Source organism: Mycteria americana, chromosome 8 (assembly GCF_035582795.1).
Source record: "Mycteria americana isolate JAX WOST 10 ecotype Jacksonville Zoo and Gardens chromosome 8, USCA_MyAme_1.0, whole genome shotgun sequence".
Taxonomy (NCBI): Eukaryota; Metazoa; Chordata; class Aves; order Ciconiiformes; family Ciconiidae; genus Mycteria; species Mycteria americana.
The window spans coordinates 47,194,764-47,211,582 of record NC_134372.1 but is presented as its reverse complement, the minus strand read 5'-3'; the positions used below and the strand labels follow the sequence as shown (position 1 = coordinate 47,211,582).

The window sequence follows — 16,819 nt, the reverse complement described above, 5'->3', positions numbered from 1 at the left end:
GCACAGCTTGGGCGCATGAAATATTTATCCCGCTAACGGGCTGGCTCCATCCCCGGCTGTTGGAGGAGGGTTGCACCGAGGCGCTGCCCTTGCTGTGGGGAAAGCAGGGCTGTGCCAGGACCGGTGGCTCTCTTGTCCCCATGGTGGGCAGCCGGGGGGGTCGAGCCGGGGGGTCGCTGCCCGGCGCCCCGGGGATGCAGCCGCATCCCTGCTTAACCCTCTGGGGAGCAGCCTCAACTCTGCCCCCCGTCCCTCGGCGTGGTGGCACAGGAGGGGACGAGCACGGGAGCCCCACATGCACAAACCCCTCCGGGTGGCCCGAACCGGCACGTTTCTCCCCCAAAAGCAGCCCGGTGCCAGGGTGCAGCCGGCTCTCCGGCGGCGGTGCCGGCCCTTCATCTCTCCGGTCCTCTCCTCTCCCCGCAGGTCGGGATCGAGCCGCCACGAACCGAGCACCCGGGAGCCGACGCAGCACTTCGGCGGGCCCCCACCGCTCATCTCCCCCAAGCCCCAGCACCACCCCGTCACCACGTCCCTCTGGAACCCCGTCTCGCTGATGGAGAGCCCCCCCGAGCCCCCCCGGCGCCTCCCCGAGCCCCACGCCCTCCACGGCCACCCGGCCCCCTTCGAGCCCAGCCGTCAGGGCATCCCACTGGTGAAGGTGGAGAGGGTCTTCTGCCCCGAGAAGCTGGAGGAGGGGGCAAGGAAGAGGGATGCTCTGGAGAAATACCCCCCGGGACGGGAGCCCGGCGCCCCGGAGCACGGGGGCTTCACCCACGCCCCCTTCCTAGCCGAGCTGGAGAAGTCCACGCAGAGCATCCTGAGCCAGCAAAGACCCCCAGCCGCCCCCTTCGCCGAGGCCACCAAGCCCAGCTCGCCCTACCGGCCCCCCCCGCCCCACGCCCAGGACCCCATGTACATCTACGATGAGTTCGTGCAGCAGCACCGCAGGCTGGTCAGCAAACTCGACCTGGAGGAGCGCCGGCGGCGGGAGGCCCGCGAGAAAGGTGAGGTGCCGGGTTTGCACCGCGCCGGGGACCCCCCCACCGGCACCGGGACCTGGCGGTGGTGGGGGCGGCCGGCGGGTCTCCCGGGAATGCCGGCGGCCCACGATGGAAACGCTCCCGCAAGCCGAGTGGCTCGGTAAATCCTCCGTTCTAGACATGCCCGATTAATAAATGATGAACTGAGGCTAATAAGCGGGCTTTAAATATTAATGGGACCGTGCGAGCGGGGATAAGAACAGCGGTGAGGAGGAGACGGAGCACTTGGGGGGGGGAATAGGCGTTGCCGTCCCCCCTCTAGCAGGGATGGGGGGCTCAGCCGCAGCCTCCCCCCCACCGTGCCCCGCTAACCCGCCTGCTGAGCCCCCGCCACCCATGCCAAAGCCACGCTGAGCGGGGACGCGGGGGTGGGCGATGCCCTCCAGGGTCCCGCAGCTGGCGGAGGGGGCACAGGGCTCTCTTGGGTTATACCCCCCGCCCCGCTGGGACCCACGTTGGACACCCATCGCTCCCCCCCGCCGGCATCCCGCCTCGCTGCACCAGCACCCTGCTGCACCCCTGTGCCCGGCGGGGTCCCAGCGGGGTCCCAGCGGGTTCCCCAGGGTCCCAGCAGGTCCCCGCTGTCCCCGCAGGGTTCCCGTGCTCTCCCCGGTCTCACGCCAGCCTCTCCCCATCCCCAGGTTACTACTACGACCTGGACGACTCCTGCGACGACAGCGATGAGGAGGAGGTGCGGGCCCATCTCCGCTGCGTGGCCGAGCAGCCCCCGCTGAAGCTGGATACGTCCTCCGAGGTAGAGCTGGCACTCGCTGTCCCCCGTCCCCCGTCCCCCGGGGGAGCAGCCCCTCCTCGGGCACCAGCTCCCAGTGCTGCGGTGCAGCCGCTGTCCCCAGCCGGCTGCAGAGGCACCAGGGGTGGGGATGGGGATGAGATTGGGGATGGAGGTGGGGATGGGGATGGGGATGGGGATGGGGATGGGAACGGGGATGGAGCTGGAGATGAGGATGGGGGTGGAGATGGAGATGGGGATGGGGATGAGCATGAGGATGGGGATGGGGATGAGGATGGGGATGGGGATGAGGATGGGGACGGAAATGGGGATGAGCATGAGGATGGAGATGAGGATGGAGATGAGGATGGGGATGGAGTTGGAGATGGGGATGGGGATGGAGATGGGCATGGAAATGGGGATGAGCATGAGGATGGAGATGAGGATGGGGATGGAGATGGGGATGAGGATGAGGATGGGGATGGAGATGAGGATGAGGATGGGGATAGAGATGGGGATGAGGGTAAGGATGGGGATGTGGTTGTGGATGGGAACGGGGATGGAGTTGAAGATGAAGATGAGGATGGGGATGGAGTTGGAGATGAGGATGGAGATGGGGATGAGGATAAGGATAAGGATGGGGATGTGGATGTGGATGGGAATGGGGATGGAGTTGAAGATGAGGATGAGCATGGGGATGGGGATGGGGATGAGGATGGGGTTGGAGATGAGGATGGGGATGGAGATGGGGATGAGGATGAGGATAGAGATGGGGATGGGGATGGGAATGGAGACGGGGATGAGGATAAGGATGGGGATGTGGAAGGGAACAGGGATGGAGTTGGAGATGAAGATGAGGATGGGGATGGGGACAGGGACTGGTCTGGGGGTGACCCTGCTCTGCTCTCCCCCTTGGTGCCCCAGAAGCTGGAGTTCCTGCAGCTCTTCGGCCTCACCACGCAGCAGCAGAAGGAGGAATTGCTGAGCCAGAAGCGTCGCAAGCGCCGGCGGATGCTGCGGGAGAGGAGCCCCTCGCCGCCGACGGTGCAGAACAAGCGCCGCACGCCCTCGCCGCGCCTCCCGCTCTCCACCCGCTACAGCCCCGACGAGATGAACAACAGCCCCAACTTCGAGGAGAAGAAGCGCTTCCTCACCATCTTCAACCTCACGCACATCAGTGCCGAGAAGAGGAAAGGTAACAGCCATGCCCCGCGCAGGCTCGGGGCCGGACCCGGCCGGGGGCTCCCCGCTCCCTGGTTTGGGGGGTACCATGGAGGGGTCCCGCCTGGGGCCATGAGCTTGCTCTGCTGAGCAGAGGCTACACTAAACCTCAGCTTCCCATACCGCAGACAAGGAGAAGCTGGTGGAGATGCTGCAGGCCATGAAGCAGAAGACCACGCCGGCTGCCGTGGTGGTGAAGAGCTCCCCGCGGGACAGCCCCAGCGGCCTCGCCACCGGTAAGCGTCCCCGGTCCTTCCCTGGCTCTCGGCTGGCCGGGAGCATCCCCTGCCCGGCGGGACGGGGGCACGGCTTTGCCTTGCGGGGGACACGGAGCCCCGACTGCAGCCGACTCTGCTCCTCCTCTGCCCAAAGAGCCGCCGGTGCCGCCACTGCTGCTGGATCCGGATAAACCCGTGGGCATCGCCGTCTCCGTGCCGGAGGCGCAGAAGACAGTGGAACCCGGCAGGTTAGACCAGCTGAGACCCCCGGAGGTACCGAGGGCTAAGGAGTCGGCCACCATGCCGGCAGAGAAGCCCCGGCTGAGCGACGGGCATCCCGGGAAGAAGGCACTGAGCATCCTCAGCTACGTCAGGGGTCCCCTACCCAAGGACATCCCGGTGCCGCTGTCCCACAGCATGAACGGCAAGAGCAAGCCCTGGGAGCCCTTCATCGCCGAGGAGTTTGCCCACCAGTTCCACGAGTCGGTGCTGCAGTCCACCCAGAAGGCGTTGCAGAAGCACAAAGGTAGTGGCAGGGACGCGGGGAGCAGGCTGGGTACCAGCGGGGTAGCATCCCTGTGGGGTCGGAGACCCCCCCCTCATCCCCCCCCACCGGGGTTTGGCACCACCGAGGGCACGAAATCCAGCGGCAGCCTCGTTGCTGGAGCATCCCAGGAGCTCCAGGATAGGAAATGAATTCCTTGAGGGAAACGCAGCCTCAGGGAAGGGACGTGGGGAGCGGGCAGGGGACGCGGGGAGCGGGCAGGGGGCTGACGCTCGGTGCCCGCAGGGGGGACGGCGGCACTGACGGCGGAGCAGAACCACAAGCTCGACACCTCCATCCACTACAACATCCCCGAGCTGCAGGCGTCCAGCCGCCTGGCTGCCCCCCCACACAACGGCACGGCCGAGGGGCCGCTGCCCCACCGGGCGCTGCCCCCGCTGCCCCGCGACTCGGCCTCCGAGGAAGAGGAGGAGGAGGAGGAGGAAGAGGAGGAAGAGTACCCCAGGCCCAAGTGGCAAGGGATCGAGGCAATTTTTGAAGCTTACCAGGAACATATAGAAGGTAGGGGATGAGGGTCGGGGCAGGGAGGGTAAACCCCCACTTCGTGCCTCAGTTTCCCCTGGGGGGAAGCACTGGTGGCTCCCCAGCACTGCACGAGTGGCATAAAAGCAACAGGCGCCGGTAAAAATTGATGTATATGTGAAAAATTCATGTATTCACAGCTGCCCGGCGCCCTCCCGGCGGGACCTGAAGGTTCCCCGTGGGCAGTGCAGGGGCTGGGAATGCTGGAGGCAATCGCCTCCGGCTGGGCAGAGCCTCGCGTGGGGCTGGCATCCTCCGCAGCGGCACCGCGGTGCTCGGGCATGATCCTGCGCCGTGCACGGAGCCGGAGGAGCCGGCGCTCACCCCCTCCCCGCTCTCCTTTGGGTCTTGCAGAACAAAACCTGGAGCGCCAAGTGCTGCAGACCCAGTGCCGGCGGCTGGAGGCCCAGCACTACAGCCTGAGCCTGACGGCAGAGCAGCTTTCGCACAGCATGGCGGTGAGTGGGGCACCCAGGCACCCCGTCCTCCCGGAGCGCACCCATCCCCTGCAGTGCCTCGTCCCCTGCAACACCCCGTCCCCTGCAACACCCCATCCCCTGCAATACTGCGTCCCCTGCAACACCCCGTCCCTTGCAACACCCCGTCCCCTGCAACACCCTGTCCCCTGCAACACCCCGTCCCTTGCAGTGCCTGTCCCCTGCAACACCCCGTCCCCTGCAACACCCTGTCCCCTGCAACACCCTGTCCCTTGCAGTGCCCATCCCCTGCAACACCTCGTCCCCTGCAATACTGCGTCCCCTGCAACACCCTGTCCCCTGCAATACTCCGTCCCTTGCAGTGCCTGTCCCCTGCAACACCCCGTCCCCTGCAACACCCCATCCCCTGCAACACCCTGTCCCCTGCAACACCCCGTCCCTTGCAGTGCCTGTCCCCTGCAACACCCCGTCCCCTGCAACACCCCGTCCCTTGCAATACTGCGTCCCCTGCAACACCCTGTCCCCTGCAACACCCTGTCCCTTGCAACACCCTGTCCCCTGCAACACCCCGTCCCCTGCAATACTGCATCCCCTGCAACACCCTGTCCCCTGCAACACCCTGTCCCTTGCAACACCCTGTCCCCTGCAACACCCCGTCCCCTGCAACACCCCGTCCCCTGCAACACCCTGTCCCTTGCAACACCCCATCCCCTGCAACACCCTGTCCCCTGCAACACCCTGTCCCTTGCAACACCCTGTCCCCTGCAACACCCCGTCCCCTGCAACACCCCGTCCCTTGCAGTGCCCGTCCCCTGCAACACCCCGTCCCCTGCAACACCCCGTCCCCTGCAATACTGCGTCCCCTGCAACACCCTGTCCCCTGCAATACTCCGTCCCTTGCAGTGCCTGTCCCCTGCAACACCCCGTCCCCTGCAACACCCCATCCCCTGCAACACCCTGTCCCCTGCAACACCCCGTCCCTTGCAGTGCCTGTCCCCTGCAACACCCCGTCCCCTGCAACACCCCGTCCCTTGCAATACTGCGTCCCCTGCAACACCCTGTCCCCTGCAACACCCTGTCCCCTGCAACACCCTGTCCCTTGCAACACCCTGTCCCCTGCAACACCCCGTCCCCTGCAATACTGCATCCCCTGCAACACCCTGTCCCCTGCAACACCCTGTCCCTTGCAACACCCTGTCCCCTGCAACACCCCGTCCCCTGCAACACCCCGTCCCCTGCAACACCCTGTCCCTTGCAACACCCCATCCCCTGCAACACCCTGTCCCCTGCAACACCCTGTCCCTTGCAACACCCTGTCCCCTGCAACACCCCGTCCCCTGCAACACCCCGTCCCTTGCAGTGCCCGTCCCCTGCAACACCCCGTCCCCTGCAACACCCCGTCCCCTGCAATACTGCGTCCCCTGCAACACCCTGTCCCCTGCAATACTCCGTCCCTTGCAGTGCCTGTCCCCTGCAACACCCCGTCCCCTGCAACACCCCATCCCCTGCAATACTGCATCCCTTGCAGTGCCCATCCCCTGCAGCACCCCGTCCCCTGCAGCACCCCGTCCCCTGCAGTGCCCCCCACCCTATACCCCCGCCACAGGCACCCCGCATCCCCCACGGGGCATCCAGGCGAGCCCAGCACCCCACGAGAGATCCCGTCCCTGCACCGCTGGCCCGGAGGCTGCTCGCTGCCTGCCCTGACTGCCTCTTCTTCTTCCCCTTTCGCCGCCTGCAGGAATTAAGGACCCAGAAGCAGAAGATGGTCTCGGAGCGCGAGCGCCTGCAAGCCGAGCTGGATCACCTGCGGAAGTGCCTTGCCTTGCCTGCAATGCAGTGGTCTAGGGGTTATTTCAAGGGGTATCCCAGGTGACGCTCCTTGGGCTAGGCCGAACATATAGTCTAGAAATAATAATCTATTTTATTACCTTGAATATTTAATATTTTTCACTGGGAGGTTTGAAGCTAAAAAAATAAAATTAAAAAAAAAAAAAATAAAAATAAAAAATAAACGGAGAATGTGCCATGCATGAAGCAAAGGAGCACGGGAGCCGGGAGCCCACCCGACGGCGAGCAGACCCCGTCCCGTCCCCTCCCGCGCCACCGGCCTTCTGCAAGCGACCGCCAGCCCGGCTCGGGCTCTCCTCCTGGGGGACAGGGCGCTGCGGCCCCCCCTCCACCCACCCACACTTTATAGCGCTCAATTTTTGTTGGGTTTTTTGGTTGTTTTTTTTTTTGTTTTTTAAATTACAATTAAAGACTCCACCGACAACACTAAGGCCGGAGGAGCCCCGCGGGGCCGGGTGCGGGACGGCCGGCCAGCAGCCACCGAGCCCCCCGTCCCCTCCCCGGGGATTTCCGGGGCACCGGGAGCCTCCCCCCCCCCAACCCCGGGGCTTTCCACTGGAAATGCACTTCGCTATAAAACAATAAAGTCAATAAACTGGTTGAAGGTACCTTTTTGTTCCTGTTTGGCGGGGAAGGGGCACAGACACGCGCTGGCGGTGGGCCCCGGCGGGGTTATCTTGTTGGAGCCAGTCACCGTGGTTTTGCGATTTAAGAGTCAAAAAAAAAAAAAAAAAAAGGTGCTTCAGCCTTGTACTGTGTATATATATTAAAAAAAAAAAAGTTTTGTATGTTTTTATTACTTTAATTATTGTTATAAAAAGCTTGCCTTTTTTTTTAATATGTTTCTGCTTTTTTTTTTTCCTTTTCTTTTCCTTCCTGCCCTTCTCCCTCCCCTTTTTTATTTTCTTTCCTTTTTAGCAAAAGGATTAACTTGCTTTTAGTGTTGGTACTGCTGCTGGTCAGGACAGAAAAGATATTGAAGTGTTTTAAAAGAATTTAAAACCAGGAAAAATAAATCCCCTTTTCCAGCGGGGCAGGTGCTGTCCCACCACCAGTCCCTCGGGAACCCGGAGCCGAGCCCTTCCACCGCCCTCAACCTCCTGTTTTGTTCCAGTTTTTTTTTTTTTTTTACCCTTTTTCTTTGGTTTCTGGGTCTTTTTCTGGTCCCTCTGGGCAGCTGTGGGTGTTGCGGTGCCGGGCGGTTTCTCAGCCTTGCGCAGGCTCCGTCTGCCAAATTAGAAATACAAAGCAATCGCGCCGAGAGGGCCGGAGGGTTTGGGGACGGGTGGCACTGGGGTGTCCTTGTCCCCCCCAAAATACCGAGACAATCAGAGCGGCGCTAAGGCAGTTTGGGCAGGGGGAGCCGGGGTTTGCCCGTGGGGTCCGCGGCTTGGCACGGGGTTGGTGGCACTACGGGGACGAGCCGGGTCGAGCTCTTCCTACCCCTACCTCGAGCCCGCCGGCGGGCAGGAGCTGCCTGCGGCTCGCTGCCGGCAGGACCGCGGTGAAACGCGAAGGCAGGTTCTGGCTCGGCACCGCGCGGTGCCGTTTTTAGCCACTTTCTAATCATCGTGTGCCCCAACTCCTCGGGGAGGCTTTTTTAATTTTTTTTTTTTTTTTAATTTTTAAATTATTTATTAATTTTTTTTAATTCGCACACGAGACAAGCTCACGTCTACGGGAAAAGGTGACCTCTGCTTTCTGCTTTAAATTCCCTTGTTGCACTCGCAAAGAAAGCATTAACCCCCTCCCCTACCCCTCCCGCTCCCCAGTCTCCCATTGGCTTCACCAAAAAAAAAAAAAAAAAGCTGTGCAAGATTAAAAAGCAAAATGCCCTTGTGACAGAAATTAGTTTAATCTTTTTTAAATCCCCAATTGCATCGCCAGCCTCTGGCCTAGCCGCTGCCAACTCCGGGCTTCACAATGAATTTTAACACGGCAAAATAACGCTTGCTGCTCGACTCGCTTTTTCCCTTCCCGTGTGCTGGGGGCGGGGGAAGAAGCCGGGGATGAAAAATCACCGGCAATTTATCCCTTGCCGCCGCCGTGCCACGGCGAGGCCGTGGGCAGGAGCCTGGCTGGGATGTAGCCTCGCTTCGTAGCAGCTCCTGTGCCGAGACTTTCCCCCCTCACCGGCCTGTAATAACATATTTTGGACCGATTTCTCAAAATTATTCCCCCCAGGGCCATGGCGAGCGGTCGTGTCTGTTTGTACGTACCCCGTGCAGAATCGCTGGAGCAGCTGCACCAGAGCCTGGGAGGGCTGCGAGGAGGGAAAGGCAAGGCAGAGCCCGCTGGGGGCCGTTTAGATGCTGTGAAAGAAAACAAAACAAAACAAAAACCCCAAAAAGGAGAAAAAAAAAAACAAAAAAACAACAGAAACAAACCCTAAACATGTTCTAAGTGTACTTGTTTGAATTAATTGTAATGTAATATATTATTTGTCGAATGTAGTAATTAGGTATTTATGAATATATTGCTGTAATTTCTGAAAACATCCGAAAAAAAAAAAAAAAAATAAACGCTTCCACAATGATGGCAAAGGATTCTTTCTCCCCCAGCGGCGATGGGAAAGCAGCCCTGCTCCGAGCATCCCCCAGCCTCCCCGGGGGCAGCTCCTGCCATCCTCACCTTGTCCGAGCCCTTTGCCTGCGGGCAGCGCCGGGGGAAGCGGCCGAGGCAGGCAGGGCACAGATGGCAGGCAGGAGCTGCGCGGAGGCTGGCCCAGATGCTCCGGGAAGGGCACCGCTCGCGGCTTGCCGCCCTTGGGTTCGAGCCGGCATTTCCCCCTCGCCCGTAATAATTACATCTGCCATCAACTCAGCCCGACACCGGCGAGGATCCTGCCCTCGCCTGTCGCTCTGCCGCAGGGGAACGGGGCCAGAGCCAAAGGAGGAGAGCTGCGGGTTTTTCCAAGCATTGTTTAACCCACGTACGCTTGATGCACGGCGTGCGACAAAACACAGGGACTAATTTTATGCCGTTCGCTCAGCTGCAGTAGTTTGGGTTTTTTTATTTTTTATACACACACAGTTTCAGATTTAAAAATAAAAAAATAAAAAGGCAGACGTATGATATTACAAGACAGCCTGGCTTTGGAGAGGGAAAGCCATTTTCTTTTGTCCTTCTCCAAAGAGCAGATGGATCTGCTTCCCAGCTGATCTCCCCAGCAGAGTAGCAGACACCTCTCATTGCCGGCACATCTTCCCTCTTTTCAAGGCTCTGAGAAAATTCATGGCGAAGCACCGCCTAGAAATTTATTGCTTTCAAGCCAGTGTGTGGCCTGTGCTGCCCTCAGAAGTTCCCTCTATGAAGTACACCCACGCTCTCCAGGGCGGAGAGATCCGCCTGACATCATTAGACAGCAGCCTAGCGCTGGCAAGCCACCACCTGCACCAAGCAGATCTCTGAACCCAGGAGAGAGGCCGACCTCTGCGAAGAGGGAGCGCGTAGGGGCTACCGTGCAGGGATGCTCCCGTGCCACCGGCGGCTCTGGAGCGATTCCCGTCCGGCTGCGAGGCTGCCTGCTCTCTCCCCTGCCTGCGCGCACGCAGAAGGGGAAGCCCTGCCTGCGTGCAGCTACTGCCGAGGAGGGGATGCACGCAGCTGAGGGGACGCAAGGCTTGGGTGGCTTCAGGAGATCTGTGCAGGGAGGTGGATGAAGGTCCAGGAGCGAGGAGCAGAGCCTGCTCCCTTCCACTGCCCTCTCCTGGGAGGTTTGAGGGCTAGCGTGGCTAGTACCTCAGAAATCCTGGGAGTGGGCACTCTCGCCAGGCTGAAGGTTAGTCCGGAGCTTGTACATGTGATTTAAGGCTTGAGTAAGGAAAGTCCCGGTTGTGTTGATCTCCATCAAGGTTAAGTTATCCAGCTGAAAGAGAAAATAGAATGTGGGGAAACAGCCCTGCTGCAGCAGAGGACAAGGAACTTGGAAAGCAGCTCTGCAGCACACGCCTTTCCTTCGGTGACAGCCCAAGGGACGGGCCCAGCTGCCACCCCAGGTCAAGAGAAGCGCACGAGCAAGGAGAACGCTGTTTCCATAACGCACGGGGAGCTGCAGCCCGCCCGTAAAGCGAGGTTTCAGCATATGGCTTTAGCTCCCAACTGACATACCCACAGCCCAGGAAAAACATGCCCCAACCAGCATTTTCCCGAGCAGCTCTCATCAGTCACAAGCCCACACAATCGCACGGCATCTGGAATCCTCCCAGCACAGAGCTGGCAAACCTCTCCCCGCGCGTCCCCGCCGCACCTTGGCGTGAGCCTCCTGCTGCCTGACGAAGCTGTCCGCAGACAGCCGCAGCTTGGCTATCCGGGTGTCCCAGGTATCCTTCACCAGCGTTCGAATCTCGTCGGCTTTGGGGATGTTGTCTGAGGCACTAGAGGAGGAGAGAGCGGATCAGAACAGGCTGCAAGGGACTCGTACGTTATGTCGCTGGCGTAAGTAATGTTGGCAGTTCTTCAGTCCTCTGAGGCATAAGCAGAGCAGTTTGCTATAGAGAAAAAACCTGCAACTCAACATTAAAATCCAGCCTGGTACTTCTGCTGCTGGGATTTTTGGGATAGTTTATTTACCCAGGAATGCTCAGCTCTGATGCAGCATCTGGTTCTCACTAGAATCCTTCTGCTCTTTAATTGCCCAGCTGGTACGAGGTACACGGAGGGCCAATAACCCGGCCAAAGTCACAGGCAGCCAGGGAATTGGAAGGACTCGGCTGCGATTAGAGCCCCAGCTCTGTGCTCTCGTGGCTCTACCAGAGAGTATTAAGTTGAAAGGACTGTACGAGTTGTGCCACATCCTCCCATTAAGGCAATTCAGCGCTGCCATAAGGACCTTGAGAGATCAGATCAATTCACACGGACAGAGCTGTCAGGGTTATTCTAGCGTGAGGGAAGGAGCCGCACGCCAAGAGCGTCATCTCCAGAGGAAAAGCCAGTGCTTAAATGACCACCCCGACGTAATCGAGGGCTTAAAGTCAGATGAGTCCGCGCTGAGAAAAATACCAGCCAGCACATTTTACAAGTGAAACGCCTCAGCAGGCAGGAGTTCAGACTTGGAATATCCCTGGTCTCCTGCTTCTCAGGCCGAGGAAAGAGGAGCTTTCCTCCTGAAGGAGAGCCAAGGAAGAAGCCTGGAGGGTTTAGGCTGCTGAACAGATTGCAGCCATGGAACGTGTTGCTGATCCTCAAGGCCTCTACGCTTAGCTGCCGCTCAATAAAGCGGCACAGCCCCAATTATCAGGCTGCAGAACAAGCAATCCCCAAGTTACTGAAATGCAAAGTTACCATGAGAAAACTGCTGCAACGAGATCTTGGCAAGCTGTGAAATAAACCTCCATTAACTCTCACTTTCCCACCGCCCTCTGGGGTTGCTGCCAACGAAAGCTTGAAAAATTGTCTATGCAAGCATGTACTCGGGCGGAAACTGTTACAATACATTTCCTACTTACTAGTTTAACAGCAGCTTTGTGAGTTCCATATAATAGGGACTGGGCATCGGAGTGAAGGTGTCCTCTTTACGTTCCTGGTCCCGGATTTCCTCCAGTTTTTCTAAAATACAACCAGGAATGGTCAGGCATTGCCAGACCTTCAATGCTCCAGGCACATTTTTATCCCCCAGGAAAACCCACACGCTATTTCTGTAGGACCAAATCTATGTCCAAGCTTGAGTCAACGTGCAGACAGAAAAAAGTTTCTGTAACGAAGCACACAAGGATGCTGACAGGGACATCGAAGCCGCGCTTAGCACACCGTGCTGGGAGGCCGGATCTACACCAGCTTGATCCCCAAAGGGATTGCCTGTCGGGAGACGGTCCCTTCACCCACAAAGCACTTGCGCTAATTAGTGTTTATGCCCTTGAACGAATAAAGCAGGATTGCTTGGTGCAGGTCTCTCTCTTACTGCAGCTCCATTAGTGTTTATTTCTCCTCTTTCTCAGTTTCCCTTGAGACAACAAAAGGGAGGGTGCCACGATTCTCACTTTTTAGAGAGCAAGACGACCTCCCATTTCTGAGGCCCTCGAGGAAAACGATTTCATGGAGTGAACGAACCGGTGATTAACACACATATATGCTCTCCAAGGTCTCCCTCCTCACAGAGTGTCATCCAAGGTCCCCAAAGCTCTTTCTGAACAAGCCTTGCGGCCGCTGCTGACGACGAGCGTCAGGGCTGGGGATTCAATCTAACCCTTGTTCTTCCTCCTCACCAGAGGAAGAGAAGTTAAATACCTGACTTAACTGGGAAGATTACATCTTCTGTAAATATAAAGAATTCCAGTGGTGAAAGATTAGATCCTTCTCTCAGAGTTACTTTGTGTTTGTCGAGTTAAGCTTCCCACTAACGGCGAAAACCAGAGATGTTTTTTTTTTTTATTTCGTGTTTCTGCTGCACCCACTGAAGCCCAGGGCCGGAGCCGCCGTCCTTACCAACATCCATCCATTCCGGAGGAATCAGCCGACACTTCTGCCTCTGCTTCAGATTAATGGCCAACCAGACAGGCACCTCCACTGGCAAGCCAGGGTTGAAAGGACCCAGATCTCCCTGGAAGACGAATTGAAGATGAGAGCAAGGCAGCAGTGAGGGCCAGGACACCGCAGTACTCGTCTGCCTCGGCCATCTCTAGAGAGCATGAGTTCCCAGGGGATTTTGAAAAGCCTGAGTCAAACAGCATCTGAATTTCCTCCTCTCACTTCCATAATTCTCGCTCTCAGACTCTTCCTCCTCTCCCTTGAGAAGTAATAACTAACGTTTCCAGTGCATTTTCTATTTCAAAGCATCTCACAGAAGTTATAGCCAGAAATTACATCTGTCCTGGAAACGCAGCCCCCCGGGCTCAGGCCGAGGCGCTTTCAGAGGCACGTGGCAGCGGAGCACAGCTCGCACCACCAGCATGGCACCCGCTGCCAGAGCTGGGGGGGCAGCACCCGGGGCAGCCGGTCACCGCCCCCAGCCCTCAGCCAAGGCTCAGGTGCGAGGGGTGAAGGCACCAGAGAGGTGGGGGACAGCACTGTCCCCTCCCAAACCTCCGGGGGGGCTGCCCTGCCCCCCTCCCAACCTGCTCCCTCCTCTCTGCCCCTGTCCCCCAATCCCTTAATTCCCCCACCACAGCAGAACCCCAATCCCTGCCGCCCCTCTCCCTGTTCCCAAACGCCCCAGCCCCCCCCAGTCCCCTCAGCCCCTATCCCCCAATCTCCCCTCTCCTGCCCCTCAATCCCAATCCCCCAGACCCACCCCCCCCTCCTCCTGCCCCCAAGCCCTGTCCACAACCCCCCCAGACCCCGTCCTCAACCTCCCCAGGCTCTGTCCCCCAAGTCCCCCAGCTCCTGACCCCCAAACCCCCAGTCCTTGCCCCCAAGTCCCCCCCCAAACCCTGTCTCCCAGCCCCCCAGCCCTTGCCCCCCAAGTCCTGCCCTCCAGCCCCTGTCCCCAAGCCCCCAGCCCTTGCCTCCCCAGTCTCCCCCCAGGCCCTGACCCCCCGGCCCTGTCCCCCAGCCCCTGTCCCCAAGTCCCCCCCAGGCCCTGCCCCCCAGCCCCCCAAGCCCCCAGGGCCTGTCCCCACCCCCCGGCCCCGCCGACCCCGATGAGGTGGATCCGGTCGAGGCTGAAATTGGGCACGATCGTCACCAGCTCCTTCTCGGCCAGGAACTCCGCCTCGGCCGGCTCCATGGGGGCGACGGCGATGAAGGAGCCGGGCCGGCACCGAACCGGCACCGGGACCGGGACCGAACCGGAACCGGAACCGGCATCAGGCCCGCCACGTGCCCGCCCTCCCCATTGGCTGAGCAGCGGCGAGGCCCCGCCCACAGCGCCCCGCTTCCCGCCGCCGGGTGCGTTTTCGCGGTCTCCGCTTGGGGGCGGGGTCTGGCGCAGCTCGGAGCACGCTGATTGGTTTCTCGCGGGCGGCGCTGGTCGGCCATTGGTTATCATGGCGCACCCTTTTCTGATTGGCTGTCCTACTCGCGCCGCACTCCTGCTCCGGCCCCGCGGCCAGGCCTGGCTCGGTCGCAGAGGGACCAATCCCGGCGCCCTCCGGCGGCGCTCGGCCAATCAGCGCTCAGCACTCGTTGCCGGGCTCCGCGGGGCCCGCGGCGCCCCCGCCCTCACCCTCTGCGCATGTGCGCGGCGCCCGCCGCTGCCGCCCCCTGGCGGCCGGGAGGGGCAGCGCCCCGCCGGGACACGCGTGGGGCCCCCGCGGCCGTGGGTGCGTGTCCGGGGCCTGCCCGGAGCGCGGGGTGACCTGGCCCGGCTCCCTGTGACCCCCTGTGCACGGAGCAGCGGCAGCCGTCTGTCTGTCCCTCTGTCCGTCCGTCAGTGCAGTTGTCCCTGTGCAGCCAGCCACCCATGCTTGGGCACCCGCCGTCACCCATCCGTCCCTTCCCTCCATTCATCAGACCATCCATCCATCCATCCACCCCCCCACCCATCCATCCACCCACCCATACCTCACCCACCCATCCATGCCTCATCCACCCACCCATCCATCCACCCACCCATCCATCCACTCACCCAGCCAACCACCCACTCACCCATCCATGCCTCCATCCATCCCCCCATCCACCATCCCCCCATCCACTCACCCATCCACTCCCCCCCCCATGGCTCCACCCGTTCATCCACCCATCCATCGCTCCATCTATACCCACACCCACCCACCCACCCACCCAGCCGGGCCTCCAGCCGTCCATCCTCTGCCCCCTCCTCCATGCCTCAGAGCAGCAATCAGCTCTCATCTTGCTGGCTGTCCATGCACCACGTCATCCCTCCCTCCCTCCCTCCCTCCCTCCCTCCCTCCCTTCATCCCTCCATCTCTCCATCCCTCCGTCTCTCCATCCCTCCCTCCCTCCCTCCCTCCATCCTTCCATCCCTCCATCCCTCCCTCCGTCTCTCCATCCCTCCATCTCTCCCTCCCTCCATCCCTCCATGTCTCCATCTCTCCATCCCTCCCTCCCTCCATCTCTCCCTCCCTCCCTCCATCCTTCCATCCCTCCCTCCATCCCTCCATCTCTCCACCCATCCATCTCTCCATCTCTCCATCCCTCCATCTCTCCCTCCCTCCCTCCCTCCATCCTTCCATCCCTCCATCCTTCCATCCCTCCCTCCCTCCCTCCATCCTTCCATCCCTCCATCCCTCCCTCCGTCTCTCCATCCCTCCATCTCTCTCTCCCTCCCTCCATCCCTCCATCTCTCCATCCCTCCCTCCCTCCATCTCTCCCTCCCTCCCTCCCTCCCTCCATCCTTCCATCCCTCCCTCCATCCCTCCTTCTGTCTCTCCATCCCTCCATCCCTCCCTCCATCCCTCCATCTCTCCACCCATCCATCTCTCCATCTCTCCATCCCTCCATCCCTCCATCTCTCCACCCGCTCACGTTCAGCCCAGCCGAGCAGCCGAAGCCGCTGGTACCGGCCGCTCTGGGGGGCTGCAGCCCGGCTTGCGGGTCACCGTGGGAGCAGAAAGCCCCCAGACGCTGCCAGCTCCCCCCAGTCCCCCTCCCCAACCGCCCCGGGCTCAGCCCCGGCCCACCCGTGGGAGCACCCCCAACTTTTGGGCTGAGGATTGCCCCAGGGGCACCCCTGCGCCGGGGTGGGGGGGCCGACCCCTGGGCACCCCCCTGCCCACCCCCACCGGGGGCTGCGGGAGGAGGCTCCCACCGCCCCCCTCCGCCCGTTCACCGAGCGGCCCCCGCCGTGCCGCCGGCACACGCCGCAGCTCCGCCGGTCGCTTTACAAAACGGCTCCGCCATGCTGCGACTCCACTTGCGTGTCTTTTGCCATCTGCTGCTGTCATTAAAAAATTAAATTTCCATCTGCTTTCACACTCCCGCCTCTCCCGCCGGCTCCTGGTGCTGCCGCTCCCCGGGAAGCATCGCCCCCGGCTCCCTCCCCGGGACGCGGCCGACGCGGCGGGGCCGTGAGGGTGGGTTGCAGACGACGCCGAGTTCATTTTTCCCGTGCTGTTTGCAGCCAGCTTCTTCAATCCGGGTGGGGGGCTGGTGGGGTGTACCCCACTTTTGCCTCCCCCCCCCCCCCCCCAATCCGGCACAGGGTCAGCTTTGGGGTGTTTTTTGGGGAACAGCCCACCCATCGCTCCACCGACACGGCCCGAGGGAGGCGGCGGGTGCCAAACCGGGGGGGCGGTTCGGAGCCCCGGGGGCTTTATTCACCGGGAAGGAGCTGCGCCATGCCACCCCCTCCCCGGTATTTTTAGGAAAAGAGAGAAAAACCAGTCACCGGTGTC

The 16,819-nt window shown here is 60.8% G+C and overlaps 2 protein-coding genes across 3 annotated transcripts in view; one reads left to right on the top strand and one right to left on the bottom strand.

The window, feature by feature from the left end:
- Nucleotides 1-7,216, top strand: part of GSE1 (Gse1 coiled-coil protein) — a 108,155-nt gene extending 100,939 nt beyond the window's left edge. Inside the window, exons 10-17 of one of the 2 annotated variants that reach the window (XM_075510960.1) lie at nt 427-1,007; nt 1,685-1,797; nt 2,698-2,968; nt 3,108-3,230; nt 3,367-3,738; nt 4,003-4,278; nt 4,654-4,757; nt 6,478-7,216. In XM_075510960.1, coding sequence (XP_075367075.1) covers nt 427-1,007; nt 1,685-1,797; nt 2,698-2,968; nt 3,108-3,230; nt 3,367-3,738; nt 4,003-4,278; nt 4,654-4,757; nt 6,478-6,612 — 1,975 coding nt within the window. In that variant the 3' untranslated portion in view covers nt 6,613-7,216. The remainder of the gene's footprint in view (nt 1-426; nt 1,008-1,684; nt 1,798-2,697; nt 2,969-3,107; nt 3,231-3,366; nt 3,739-4,002; nt 4,279-4,653; nt 4,758-6,477) is intronic. The other variant, XM_075510961.1, reaches the window with a different exon arrangement.
- A 2,365-nt stretch (nt 7,217-9,581) lies between these two features.
- On the bottom strand, nt 9,582-14,408 carry GINS2 (GINS complex subunit 2). The gene is made up of 5 exons (XM_075510943.1): nt 14,161-14,408; nt 13,011-13,125; nt 12,035-12,134; nt 10,837-10,963; nt 9,582-10,455 (listed from the first exon to the last, which is right to left on the bottom strand). Exons 1-5 carry the CDS (start codon nt 14,248-14,250, stop codon nt 10,330-10,332), a joined length of 558 nt encoding a protein of 185 aa, XP_075367058.1. The 5' UTR covers nt 14,251-14,408; the 3' UTR covers nt 9,582-10,329.
- Between the last annotated feature and the right edge of the window lie 2,411 nt (nt 14,409-16,819).